The sequence below is a fragment of the Gossypium hirsutum genome, chromosome D11 (genome assembly GCF_007990345.1).
Source record: "Gossypium hirsutum isolate 1008001.06 chromosome D11, Gossypium_hirsutum_v2.1, whole genome shotgun sequence".
Lineage (NCBI taxonomy): Eukaryota > Viridiplantae > Streptophyta > Magnoliopsida > Malvales > Malvaceae > Gossypium > Gossypium hirsutum.
The window spans coordinates 71,897,274-71,910,952 of record NC_053447.1 but is presented as its reverse complement, the minus strand read 5'-3'; the positions used below and the strand labels follow the sequence as shown (position 1 = coordinate 71,910,952).

General features: G+C 31.3%; 2 protein-coding genes and 1 non-coding gene across 9 annotated transcripts; all 3 read right to left on the bottom strand.

Annotated features, from left to right (window-relative positions):
• Positions 1 to 14: 14 nt before the first annotated feature.
• On the bottom strand, positions 15 to 86 carry TRNAP-CGG (transfer RNA proline (anticodon CGG)). The gene has a single exon. It is a non-coding gene; the product is annotated as a tRNA-Pro (tRNA).
• A 617-nt stretch (positions 87 to 703) lies between these two features.
• LOC107951713 (ubiquitin-60S ribosomal protein L40) lies at positions 704 to 3,807 on the bottom strand. 2 transcript variants are annotated; one of them, XM_016886843.2, is made up of 5 exons: positions 3,599 to 3,807; positions 3,409 to 3,495; positions 3,206 to 3,308; positions 1,052 to 1,118; positions 704 to 972 (listed from the first exon to the last, which is right to left on the bottom strand). In XM_016886843.2, exons 1-5 carry the CDS (start codon positions 3,699 to 3,701, stop codon positions 946 to 948), a joined length of 387 nt encoding a protein of 128 aa, XP_016742332.2. In that variant the 5' UTR covers positions 3,702 to 3,807; the 3' UTR covers positions 704 to 945. The 2 variants fall into 2 exon arrangements, 1 of the variants encoding a protein (XP_016742332.2); XR_001698566.2 differs by lacking the exon at positions 704 to 972 and adding an exon at positions 2,907 to 2,997 and having other exon boundaries at positions 3,599 to 3,800.
• A 1,537-nt stretch (positions 3,808 to 5,344) lies between these two features.
• On the bottom strand, positions 5,345 to 12,542 carry LOC107951714 (ubiquitin). 6 transcript variants are annotated; one of them, XM_041105237.1, is made up of 6 exons: positions 12,340 to 12,532; positions 12,150 to 12,236; positions 11,945 to 12,047; positions 11,646 to 11,736; positions 5,684 to 5,986; positions 5,345 to 5,590 (listed from the first exon to the last, which is right to left on the bottom strand). In XM_041105237.1, exons 1-4 carry the CDS (start codon positions 12,440 to 12,442, stop codon positions 11,682 to 11,684), a joined length of 348 nt encoding a protein of 115 aa, XP_040961171.1. In that variant the 5' UTR covers positions 12,443 to 12,532; the 3' UTR covers positions 5,345 to 5,590; positions 5,684 to 5,986; positions 11,646 to 11,681. The 6 variants fall into 6 exon arrangements, with proteins under 6 accessions (XP_040961171.1, XP_016742335.2, XP_016742334.2 ...); XM_016886846.2 differs by lacking the exon at positions 11,646 to 11,736 and adding an exon at positions 6,091 to 6,251; XM_016886845.2 differs by lacking the exon at positions 11,646 to 11,736 and having other exon boundaries at positions 5,684 to 5,813; positions 5,901 to 5,986.
• Positions 12,543 to 13,679: the final 1,137 nt, after the last annotated feature.

The window sequence follows — 13,679 nt, the reverse complement described above, 5'->3', positions numbered from 1 at the left end:
AAAGGTTTACTGTAGGGGTGCTCCGAGAATCGAACTCGGGACCTCTCGCACCCGAAGCGAGAATCATACCACTAGACCAAGCACCCAGCTGTTGCTAGCTTCCTGGTAAAGTTCTTTTAACTTATAAGTTTTTCAAGTAGAAATTTAAACATTTATATTATAAATTATTAAAAGATATGGTATAGAAATTTAATTAGATTTTGTCTAAAATCGTAAAATTAATACATTTTGATTTGGGATAAAATACATCAATTTTATTCTAACGTGCAATATCATACATAAACTTTGATATTATGAAATTTTATACATAAAATTTTGATTTGATTCAACTTTTATAAATCACTAACAACGTTTTTATCGAATTAGCACCATTTTACGTTGATATATTACATACACAAACAATTATATTAATTCAATATGAAAATAAATATATGCATCTACTTCTTTAAATTTATACTATTGAATCAAAATCAAAGTTTCATATTTACGCATGAACTACAATTCAAGCTCCATGTGTATAATTACCCAAAATTAAAAAATATTTATCCTTTTTGAATTTAAATGAAATGATGTGATATCTTCTTAGGCTTTATATAAAATGAAAAAAGGATTTTATAATGATTTACAATATCCAGATGATGGATTTGTTTGTTTAACCTTGCTTGTCTAGTTGTTGACTAGTTTCTCTTTTAAGAACTGCATGTTATAAATGCACCATATATATTGCATGATAAAACTGTTTCATCGGGATTACAGCTCTAACATTATAAAAGAAAAACATTGAAAGCATAATAACAACATTTTGTGCATATTATTGCAACCCAAAAGAAGAAAACTAGCCCAAACATAGTCAAAAAGTATAATTTTTAACCTCAATTATAACTCAAAACTCCTCAACAACAGCCATATCCAGCTATGACATAAACCACCATAGTCAGTCATAGTTTACTTGATCTTCTTCTTGGGCCTCAACTGCAATAAGAGAAATGAACAATTAGTTCACTGCAACGAGCTCAAACCCGAAATACAGGTTCTATATACGAGCACATACCTGATTGCTATGACCACATTTCTTCTTGCGACAGTTCACCGCTCTCGGATGCAACCGAGCATAACACCTAGCACACAGAAAATAAGGAGATATATTATTTATAATGATGCACAAGGCAAAGTTTGCATTTCAGGTTCGGGTTTTTTCGGCTTTTGGTCTAATCGGGTCTAGGGGAATTAGGAGTCTTGGGTTCATTTTGCCATCCATAAAGGAAATAGAGCAAAGCAGCAATCAGTGCATATCCGAGTTAAGTAGTTCTTGCCACTAGGCCATTCAAGTTATATCAAACATGAGCACAGCATTTTCATGTCCCACACTAGAAAATCAACTGCAAATAAACTTTAGATCAGTTGACATGGTTAAAAGAGTGGGAATTTTACTTTTGGGAACTACGATGCGAGTTTTTTTAAATAATATAAAAAATAATTAATTACAAAAATAGTATTAAATTTAAATTATTTACGAAAATGAAATGTTTTCTACAATAACTTTTAAGTGTCGACTGACACATTGGTAAAACAGGTGAATTTTAAAAAAAATCTGATAGGAAAAGAAAAGGCTGAAAAAGTAAAAAAAAACTGGTTTATCGTTCCAACACCAGACAACAGCGAGATGGCAACTCAACGTTCTTAAAATAACACTCACCTCACTTTACCGAAAACCATTTCTACTCTCAGGTTTTAAGTGCCTTTTCTCTGCATTTTCATTTACCAAACCAGACGAGTTGAAAAGAAAAAGAGAGGAAACCAACATTTTTTTATTTAAGCAAGCAGGTGCCGCCTGAAACATTGGCGGCACCAATTAAAAAACATTTTTTCTTTACTTTTTCAGCTTTTTTTTCCTATCAGACCTTTTTTTCAAAAAAACACCAATGCCACCAATGTGTCAAGCGGCACCTAAAGTTACTGTAAAAAAAACACCCCATTTTCATAAATAATCTAGATCCAATTATCATTTTCGTAATTAATAATTTTTATTAAAAAAACCCCTAGGATGCCCTCCTCTTCATACTATACACTTCAAAAGAGGGTTCAACTTGTAGTCCCACCGTTCAACAATAAAAACACTAGAAAAATCAAGGAATTAATTTCTTACATCATTTCATTGTGCCATTCATGAAAACCAACTGCAAGCAAAATTAGATCAGCTGACAAAGTAGACGAATGGTTTAACAATCACTTTTGGGACCTCGTATGACCTCTATCCCATTTGAAACAATTGGTAGAGGTTAAGTTAGGTCCCCTTAACAGTTCATGCGTTCATATCACGTTCTGAGTTCTAGATATTGCCAAAGCACATTGACAACTAGTGTATTCATGTCCCGTTCATATTGTTGTTATTCTTTCACGTGTATTCATCTTATGTTCGATATCTGCAGGCAAGCAAGGGCACTGACCCCCCAAAATTCTTAATATCTTAAGTTAATATATGATAAAATTATAATTTAGCCCCCCCAAATGTTTGAATTTAAATTTAGTCCTTTTAAAAACCACAAAGATATAAGCCAATACAAAGATAAAATTACATTTTAACTCTTATAACAATATATAACTTAATCTTGCCCCCTCCAAAAAAAAATTCTAGCTTCACCCCTACTTAACAATTAGTGTATCCATGTTCATTCACCAATACCAAACACAACAAATCATGGAATTAATTTATTTGCATCATTTCATTGTACCATTCATGAAAATCAACTGCCTGCAAAATTAGATCAGCTGACAAAGTAGAGGAATGGTTTAACAATCACTTTAGGGACCTTGTATGACCTCTATCCCATTTCAAATAAACAGTAGAGGTTAAGTTAGGTCCCCTTCAAAATTCGTCTATTCACATCATGATAGGTTCTAATTACCATTTCCATTGCAATGTTTGATGTCACCAGGCCCCCTTAGATCCATTTGTGCATGTCCTGGTAGTATTTTAGCTATTCTTCGCCGGGTCCCCTTAACAATTAGTGCATTCATGTCATATTCCTACTTTGGTTACTATTTTCAGTGTCAATGTCCAATAATCAAGCTGTGTTTGATATTGCCAGCTTTCTTAACAATTAGTATATTCATAAACATCTGTGTATTCATGCCGTATTCATATGATCATGTAATTCCAACATTACTAGCCAAATCCATTAAAGAAAATAAAAAGGGGGCTTACTTGCGGCAAATCATTTTGTCTTGGTTGTATTTACGAGCCAAAGCCATTAAAGAAGGCTCAATAATTCCACCTCTCAACCTTAAAACAAGATGAAGCGTTGATTCTAAACCAAAAAGAACAAAAATCCAGTTAAAACATTGTAATCAAATATAAAAGAACAAAAAAAGTACTAAAATTATAATAAAAAAATCCAATAGAGAAACCTTTTTGAATGTTGTAATCAGCCAATGTACGGCCATCTTCAAGTTGTTTACCAGCAAAAATTAAACGCTGTTGGTCCGGGGGAATTCCTGTTAGTTCATCAAAGTTAGAACTTATTTAAAAAGACCAATTTGTGATTTTTAAGAGAGAAATGAAACCTTTGGGAACGAACAGGCAATGGGTGAAAGTTACCTTCTTTGTCTTGGATCTTGGCTTTGACATTATCGATGGTGTCGCTGCTCTCGACCTCGAGAGTTATGGTCTTGCCGGTTAGGGTTTTCACGAATATCTGCATCTTTTTTTCTTTACATTTAAGCTGTGCTTTAGTGGCGGATTGTTAGGGTTTTATACTGGTTTTCTACGGCTTTCGAAGTGATGAAGTATTAGGTTTTTACTTTTAGAAGGCAAAATAATGGGCTTTTAATGGGCTTAATAAACCCAATTTTATGATTAGACTTATTTTATAATCGATTATTTTGTTTGATTCAGTTTTTTTAAATGATCATGTTAGGGATTATTTGATTCGTTTTTCTTTTGTATTTTTTATGTTCGTTTCACTGTCCAACACTCGCCGCAGGAGCATTGACTGACTTAAAATTGCTTTATCTTCGTTTCTCTTGGTTAACAAACTCTGAAAGAGCATTTGACTGACTTGTGTCATTTCTAAATTTCTTTTAGGGAGACGATTGAGCAGACTTGAATGACCCTATCTTGTTATAATCTCTAAATCTTAAATCTGATTGTCGTTTGCTTTTACAAATCTCTTCAACCTTCTGTGATCACTCGAAAAGTTCTACAAATTCCCGTAACTTTCTTTGTAATTGTCTTAAGAAGCAAAGTGATTTCGGGAATCAATCACATAAGCTTGAAGCAACTTCTAACATGGGTAGAAGATCTAGAAATGCTAGAAATACTACTCTCGATCAAGGCAAAAAAAGCGAGATAAATGAACGGCGAGAACACCGGCTAGAGCATATGCAATCTGAGCTCAAGAAGAAGCTACTGCTCTAGATGTTGTTGCGGGTACTTTTTTTCTCTTTGATATTAATGTATATGAATTGATTGATCCTGGATGTTCATTTCATGGTCCATATTAGAGGTTATTTGATTTACTTATTATTTTATTTTTCATGTTCATTTTATGGTAAATGTTTGAAATTCGTGACTACCCTTTATGTTCAAAATTCGTGATTGCTCTTTTTAATAACTTCATCTTCAATATACAAATCTATTTTCTTCCTTGAAAGTGTAATATATTTTTCTATTACATCAAACAATTATTGATTGTTTGATTCGTATTAAATTTTATTTTAACTACAAATGGATGACAAAATACTTGTCCTTAATTAAGCTTAATGTAAAAGTCAAATTTTGGACACTTTTTTAGTTAAAAAAAAAGTACAAAACTGATAAAATATTTTTCAAACTTGGAATGATATAGCCCAATCTATATCACTTTTATTAATAAAAATATTTAACATTAATTGTAAAAATAAAAATAATGTTATTTATATTAATTTTAAAGAACTTGCTTTGTTAATTTTATTTTTTCAATATAAATTTAAATTTAGGGTTAATATATTTAACTTCAATGTGTATCCAAATCAAACGACATCATGTTCTGTGTAATAAAAAAAAGACAAATATTTAATTCCCCTGAAAAAAGTACCGAATTGACATTTGAAGCAAATTCACGTAGCAGGACAAAAAATTCCCAAGTACTAAATTGGAAAAGAAAAACCCTCAAGTTTCAATTCAAATATTAAAACTAAACTAAGGTAAATTAAGAAAAAAATTCAAGTACCAAATTGAACATGAAAACTAAACTTAAATAACAAATAGTATATTAACCCTTAAATTTAACTAAAGCCACTTAAACTTGACTCAATAATGACAAAACAAAATTCAAAATTTTGTATGTGTCAATAACTAAAGCCATAACCAAAATATAAAAGCTTAATTTCAAATATGGATTGAAGAGTTCCAAAACTTTTGTATGTGTCAAGTAAGATCAAAATCTATCAAGGAACTACTTTAAAGTGTTCAACAAATAAATAAAGAAAACCTCCGAGCGTTGAAACAGCCAGCCCCGGTGGCAACAACGGGCTCGGTAGATTCACAGCCGCCTTCCACGTCTGCCACCCTTTCTTCGGGTACTGTCAGTGGGAATGGGGGTAACGTCCTCTTCAGTAAACAAAAACGTTACATGTCAGTTTACATGAGTTTGAAGTGAATCGACAAAATAAAACCGAGAGAAATAAGAGGAAAGAATTGTACCGATGCGACCGATTTTCATGCCAGATCGAGCAAGAGCTCTAAGTGCGGACTGGGCACCAGGACCAGGTGTTTTTGTCTTGTTCCCTCCGGTAGCTCGGAGCTTTATATGAAGGGCAGTAATACCCAATTCCAGCGGATAACAAACATGGAAACAACTAAGTTATCACAGCGTAGAACAGTATATTGCACCACAATTCGAAGGGTGAGATAACAGGACCTTGCAGCGTTGAGAAACGTCTTGTGCTGCAAGCATCGCTGCGTAAGGGGACGATTCATCTCTGTCAGCTTTCACCTTCATTCCACCTGTGACAGGAATAAGTTGGAACATTACTCTTTGTATATCAAAGCACGTTGCAACGTTTAATTAACCATTTTTAATATAAAGTTCCAAATGGCTTTCAAATTACTTGTCGCAGTCTGTCATAAAAGCCTTTGGTGTTAGGCATTCGAAGTATTAAAACCGATTAAATATAGAGATGCCGATAACACCAACAACCCAATATAGCAAAAAAGAAACCATCCCCGTTATGCGAACCATTGTTTCCCTCCCAGACAAATCAGTTACATGCTGCGAAATCAATGATGGTGAATTAAACATAATGAAGTAGTGGGAAGAAAAATCGATGTAAATAAATGTGTCGTTAAAGGAAGCAAAAATACCGATGCCATCAATGTGTCAAGCATTTTCATAAAGAATTTAGATCCAATTATCATTTTCGTAATTAATAATTTTTATTAAAAAAAACCCCTAGGATACCCTCCTCTTCATACTATACACTTCAAAAGAGGGTTCAACTTGTAGTCCAACCGTTCACCAATAAAAACACTAGAAAAATCAAGGAATTAATTTCTTACATCATTTCATTGTGCCATTCATGAAAATCAGCTGCCTGCAAAATTAGTCAGCTGACAAAGTAGATGAATGGTTTAACAATCACTTTTGGGACCTCGTATGACCTCTATCCCATTTGAAACAAATGGTAGAAGTTAAGTTAGGTCTAGAGCTGATAATGGGTCAAGTCGGGCCCAGATAAAATTTTAGACCCGTTTTCTAAACTCGGGTTCATCCTAGCTCGAATTATAAACCTAATAATTTTTTCAAGCCCGGTCCGAAATAAAAAATTACTAAGCCCGAGCCCGGCTCATATTAAATTTTACAACACCAAATAACATAAAAAAATGCAAAATATAATCAACCAACCAGAATATCTATATATTAACCAATCAACATATTTGATTTTATAACAAAATATAAATTGTAAGCTAAATTAAATTTTCAACAATTAAAAAGAAAGGTAACCTAAAAAGTAATTGAAGAAACATCATCATTCTTGCAACCAATTTTTAACATGAAATATGAATAAATAATTAACTAATCAAATTGATAAAAAAAATATATAAAATTACAACAAAAAAACAAGAATAATAATTACCTGTTGAAAATCCCTTAGCTCGCATCCAATCATTCAAGCAAAACAACGGCTTGAACCGTTTTTGGCTTGAGTGAACTCCTTAAAGATGTGATAATTTTCTTATCAATGCTAAAAGTCGATTCGGAAGCTACAATCAATATTGGAATTGCTAAAAAATCACGAGCCAATAATGAAAGTTCATTGTATCGACCTAAACTTTTGCTCCAATAATCTAAAACAGCTATTTGACTATTTAACTCAAGCTCCAGTTCTTCCAAATAAATATTCAACTGTGACTTTTCACTCTTAATGCTAGATTCATTTAAATACTGTTTATAATCATCTCTCATCAAAATCTTCCCCAAAATCAACATTATTAATATTGTATTCATCCAAACTAAAATCAACAGAATTTTTATCCAAAATATTAAAACTCCCAACCAAATAGGAAGACGTGGATTTGAATTTCTTAACATACTCGTCAAACAAGAGTCTAAGATTGCTAAGAATTGTTTAAACAAAATCTGAAGCATGAATACCATAAATTGTAGTAAAGTAATACTGCACATAATTCAACTTGTAACGAGAATCTAAAATTGCGGCACATGACAATATCAACGAATACTCAGCCCAATATTTATTCAATTTCTCTTACATTTTCTTAACCATTAGAGTTAAAAACGAATAAGGACCTTTAACTGTATCAAGCAAGACCTTATGCATCTTTCACACACCTCTAAAATAAAAATTAGCCGTTAAATAATTAGAACAAAAAAAAATACATCACATCATAAAAGATTTTTAAAAGTTTACAAAAAATAGCAACATTTCTCCACTCCTCGTTAGAAAGTGCAAATATTTGATAATCTTTATCCAGTTGGCCCCAATAATCTAGCACATCTTTATACTAAAGAGAATATTCAAGCATTAAATAAGTAGAATTCTATCTCACACACACATCTTAACGCAACTTTTTAGTCACATTCAAATAAAAATTTTTGTCGGCCACATCATAAAATCTTTTTTTAAGAATTTTTTATATATTTAATTCTATTTCAAATCTTACCAACAATATTATCAGCAAGTTCCAAACCAGCTTTAACTATAATATTTAATATATATGCACAACATCTAACTTAAAAAAAAACACCATCACACAAAATAGCTCGATTTGAATGAAAATAATTTTTAAAACAAGAAACCAAAACATCATTATAAGAAGTATTATCCAAAATGATGCTAAAAATTTTCTTATTTATACCTCATTGAGATAAACATAAAATAAGTTCATCCGCTATGTTCAAACCATTAGACGGAAGAAATAAAGCTCTAAACCTTATAATTCTCTTTTATAGCTTCCAATCTTTGTTAACCTAATGAGCAGTAATGCAAATATATTCATAATTAGTATGCTCCGAGTTCCAATTATTGGAACTTAGACAAATTAAACAAGATGCTTTAGCCAACTCTTCTTTAACACGATCTCTCTTTTGCATAATACATTAGAACATCACTAGCAGCTGTATGTCTAATTATATTCTTAAAATTAATACTAACAATTCTTATCATATATCTAAATACAGGTTCTTCAACTATCCTAAATTAATGCTTGCCACACACAAAAAAGTAAAAATAGCTTGAAGACACTCATCAGCATCAAATTTATAGTTTTTTATAGATGAAACACCTCCTAATGAAGGTTGAGTCACTATGGTGTATTGAGTGATGTCCTTATTAATTTTTTCCAAACAACTATTTAGATTATGTCTTAAATGAGAGGTTCCACTAGAAGATTTAGCGGAGAGGATTGTCTTAAATTGAATGAAATTTTATAACCCGGTTTTGTATGTTTGCTTATGTTTATGTTCGGTAACGCATTGTACCATGTTTCGACGTCGAATACGGGTAAGGGGTGTTACAATGAATTTGCTCTAAAACGTCAATAGTCTACCACTTCAAAGGTGTGGGATGAAATGACAAAACTTAAATGCGATAACAAAAATAAATTGAAGGCAGAATATAATCACTGTAAGACTATCTTCTCTGCTAAATCTTTTAGTGAAACATCATATTTAAGACGTCATTTAAATAGTTTTTTCAAAAAAGCTAATAAGGACATCACTCAATACACCATAGCGACTCAACTATCATTAAGAGGTGTTTTCAAAAATTCAAGTTTGATACTGACGAGTGTCATTAAACTATTTCTACTTTTGTTATGTGTGGCAAACATTCATTTAGGACAGTTGAAGAACCAAAATTTAGATAAATAATGAGAATTGCTAGTCCTAATTTTAAGAATATAAGTAGACATATAGCTGCTAGGGATGTCCTAATGTATCATGCAAAAGAGAGATCGTGTTAAAGAAGAGTTGGCTAAAGCATCTTGTTTAATTTGTCTAAGTTTCGATAATTGAAACTCAGAGCATACTAATTATGAATATATTTGCATTACTGATTATTGGGTTAACAAAGATTGGAAGCTATAAAAGAGAATTATAAGGTTTAGAGCTTTATTTCCTTCGTCTGATGGTTTGAACATAGCGGATGAACTTGTTTTATGTTTATCTCAATGGGCATAGATAAGAAAACTTTTAGCATCACTTTGGATAATACTTCTTATAATGATGTTATGGTTCATTGTCTTAAAAATCATTTTCATACAAACCGAGCTATTTTGTGTGATTGTGCTTTTTTTTAAGTTAGATGTTGTGCATATATATTGAATATTATAGTTAAAGCTGATAATATTGTTAATAATATTGTTGGTAAGATTCGAAATGGAATTAAATATATAAAAAAATAAAACATTCATAAGAAAAGATTTTATGATGTGGCCGACAAAAATTTTCATTTGAATGTGACCAAAAAGTTGCGTTAAGATATGTGTGTGAGATAGAATTCTATTTATTTGATGCTTGAATCTTCCCTTTAGTATAAAGATGTGCTAGATTATTGGGGCTAACTGGATAAAGATTATCAAATATTTACACTTTTTAACGAGGAGTGGAGAAATGTTGCTATTCTTTGTAAATTTTTAAAAGTCTTTTATGATGTGACGTGTTTTTTTTTTGTTCTAATTATTTAACAGCTAATTTTTATTTTAAAGGTGTTTGAAAGATTCACAAAGTCTCGCTTGATACAGTTAAAGGTCATTATTCTTTTTTAACTCCAATGGTTAAGCAAATGCAAGAGAAATTTAATAAATATTGAACTGAATATTCGTTGATATTGTCATGTGTTGCAATTTTAGATCCTCGTTATAAATTGAATTACGTGCAGTATTACTTTACTACAATCTATGGTATTAATGATTCAAATTTTGTTAAAACCATTCTTAACAATCTTAGACTCTTATTTGACGAGTATGTCAAGAAATCCAAATCCACGTCTTCCTCTTTGGTTGGGAGTTGTAATGTTTCAGATAAAAATCCTGTTAATTCTAGTTTGGATAAACACAATGTTAATAACGTTAATTTTTGTAGAAATTTTGATGAGAGTGATAATTATAAATGATATTTAAATGAATCTAGCACTAAAAGCGAAAAGTCACAGTTGGACATTTATTTGGAAGAACCGGAGCTTGAGTTGAATAGTCAAATAGATGTTTTAGATTATTAGAGCAAAAGTTCAATTCGATACAATGAGCTTTCATTATTTACTCGTTATCTTTTGACAATTCAAATATCGACTATAGATTCCGAATCAACTTTTAGCATTGGTAATAAAGTTATCACACCTTTAAGGAGTTCACTTAAGCGAAAAACTGTTCAAACCCTTTTTTGCTTGAATGATTGGATGCGAGCTAAAGGATTTTTAATAGATAATTATTATTCTTATTTTATTATTATTTTTTATAAATTTAATTATCTAATTATTTATTATTATTTCATGTTAGAAATTGATTGTAAGAATGACGATGAGAATCAGGTTTCTTCCATTGTTTTTTAGGTTACATTCCTTTTTAATTGTTAAAAATTTAATTTTGCTTACAATTTATAATTTGTTATAAAATTAAATATATTTGTTGGTTAATGTATAAATATTCTTGTTAGTTGAATATATTTTTCAAGTTTTTGATGCCATTTTAGTGTAGTAAAATTTAATATGGGCCGCCTCGAGCTCCGGCTTAGTAATTTTCTTTTAGATCGGGCTTGAAAAAATTTTTAAGCCTATAATTTAAGTTGGACTGAGCCCAAGTCTAAAAAACGAGCCTAAAATTTTGTCTAAACCCGGCCCGACCCATTATCAGCTCTATATAACTTAATCTTGTCCCCTCCAAAAAAAATTCTAGCTTTTAAGTTTATACATGTTCATTCACCAATACCAAACACAACAAATCATGGAATTAATTTTCTTGCATCATTTCATTGTACCATTCATGAAAATCAACTGCCTGCAAAATTAGATCAGCTGACAAAGTAGAGGAATGGTTTAACAATCACTTTAGGGACCTTGTATGACCTCTATCCCATTTCAAATAAACAGTAGAGGTTAAGTTAGGTCCACTTCAAAATTCGTCTATTCACATCATGATAGGTTCTAATTACCATTTCCATTGCAATGTTCGATATCACCAGGCCCCCTTAGATCCATTTGTGCATGTCCTGGTAGTATTTTAGCAATTCTTCGCCGGGTCCCCTTAACAATTAGTGCATTCATGTCATATTCCTACTTTGGTTACTATTTTCAGTGTCAATGTCCAATAATAAAGCTGTGTTTGATATTGCCAGCTTTCTTAACAATTAGTATATTCATAAACATCTGTGTATTCATGCCATATTCATATGATCAGGTAATTCCGACATTACTAGCCAAATCCATTAAAGAAAATAAACAAGGGGCTTACTTGCGGCAAATCATTTTGTCTTGGTTGTATTTACGAGCCAAAGCCATTAAAGAAGGCTCAATAATTCCACCTCTCAACCTTAAAACAAGATGAAGCGTTGATTCTAAACCAAAAAGAACAAAAATCCAGTTAAAACATTGTAATCAAATATAAAAGAACAAAAAAAAAGTACTAAAATTATTTTTAAAAAATCCAATAGAGAAACCTTTTTGAATGTTGTAATCAGCCAATGTACGGCCATCTTCAAGTTGTTTACCAGCAAAAATTAAACGTTGTTGGTCCGGGGGAATTCCTGTTAGTTCATCAAAGTTAGAACTTATTTAAAAAGACCAATTTGTGATTTTTAAGAAAGAAATGAAACCTTTGGGAACGAACAGGCAATGGGCGAAAGTTACCTTCTTTGTCTTGGATATTGGCTTTGACATTATCGATGGTGTCGCTGCTCTCGACCTCGAGAGTTATGGTCTTGCCGGTTAGGGTTTTCACGAATATCTGCATCTTTTTTTCTTTCGATTTAAGCTATGCTTAGCGGCGGATTGTTAGGGTTTTATACTGGTTTTTCTACGGCTTTCGAAGTGATGAAGTATTAGGTTTTTCCTTTTAGAAGTGACGATATAATGGGCTTTTAATGGGCTTAATAAACCCATTTTTATGATTAGACTTATTTTATAATAGATTATTTTTATAGGTGTCCATGGGCAGGGCGGCCCGGCCTGGCCCAACGGCCACTCGAAATATGGGAGGGTTCGAGTAAAAATATATGCCCGAAATATGAGTTTGGGCAAAAAAAGAGGCCCGTTTATAAAACGGGTTGGGCCTCGGACACCACTTTTTTGGCTCGTGCCCTGCCCGGATATAATAAATATATATTTTTAAATTTTAAAATATTTTAAAAATATTTTTATTTTTATTTTTAAAATAATTTTTTAGAGTTTATTAAAAAATAGGCCGGACCTAGACAAAATTTCAGGCTCATATTTTGGGCCGGGCCAGGCCAAAAAAATTTGGGTCCAGCCCGAACCTAGCCCGGCCCATGGACACCTCTAATTATTTTGTTTGATTCAATTCTTTTTAATGTTCATGTTAGGGATTATTTGATTCGTTTTTCTTTTGTATTTTTTTATATTCGTTTCACTGTGAGTTATTTGATTTTTCTTTTGTATTTTTATGTTCGTTTCAGTGTAAGTTATTTGATTTGATGTTCATTTCCTGGTCCATATTAGAGGTTATTTGATTTACTTTTTGTTTTATCTTCCATATCCGTTTTATGGTCAATATTTAGAATTCGTGATTACCCTTTATATTCAAAATTCGTGATTGCTCCTCTTAATTACTTCATCTTTAATATACAAATCAATGTTCTTCCTTGAAAGTGTAATATATTTTACTATTACACCAAACAATTATTGATTGTTTGATTCATATTAAATTTTATTTTAACCACAAATGGATGACAAAATACTTGTCCTTGACTAACCTTAATGTCAAATTCAACTTTTGGACACTTTTTTTAACAAAAAAAAAGTCAAAAACTGATAAAATATTTTTCAAAGAATGATATAGCCCAATCTATATCACTTTTATTAATAAAAATATTTAACATTAATTATAAAAATAAAAATAATGTTATTTATATTAATTTTAAAGAAATTGTTTTGTTGATTTTATTTTTCAATATAAATTTAAATTTAGGGTTAATACATTTAACTTTAATATGTATCCGAATAAAATGACA

Excerpts from the sequence above, each read along its gene's own strand:
- LOC107951714 (XM_041105237.1), bottom strand. The coding sequence starts at position 12,442 with ATGCAGATATTCGTGAAAACCCTAACCGGCAAGACCATAACTCTCGAG. Across the intron at positions 12,237-12,339 it reads CAATATCCAAGACAAAGAAG|GAATTCCCCCGGACCAACAA; the intron begins GTAACTTTCGCC and ends ATGAACTAACAG. Across the intron at positions 12,048-12,149 it reads TGATTACAACATTCAAAAAG|AATCAACGCTTCATCTTGTT; the intron begins GTTTCTCTATTG and ends TTTTTGGTTTAG.
- LOC107951713 (XM_016886843.2), bottom strand. The coding sequence starts at position 3,701 with ATGCAGATATTCGTGAAAACCCTAACCGGCAAGACCATAACTCTCGAG. Across the intron at positions 3,496-3,598 it reads CAAGATCCAAGACAAAGAAG|GAATTCCCCCGGACCAACAG; the intron begins GTAACTTTCACC and ends ATGAACTAACAG. Across the intron at positions 973-1,051 it reads AATGTGGTCATAGCAATCAG|TTGAGGCCCAAGAAGAAGAT; the intron begins GTATGTGCTCGT and ends CTCTTATTGCAG.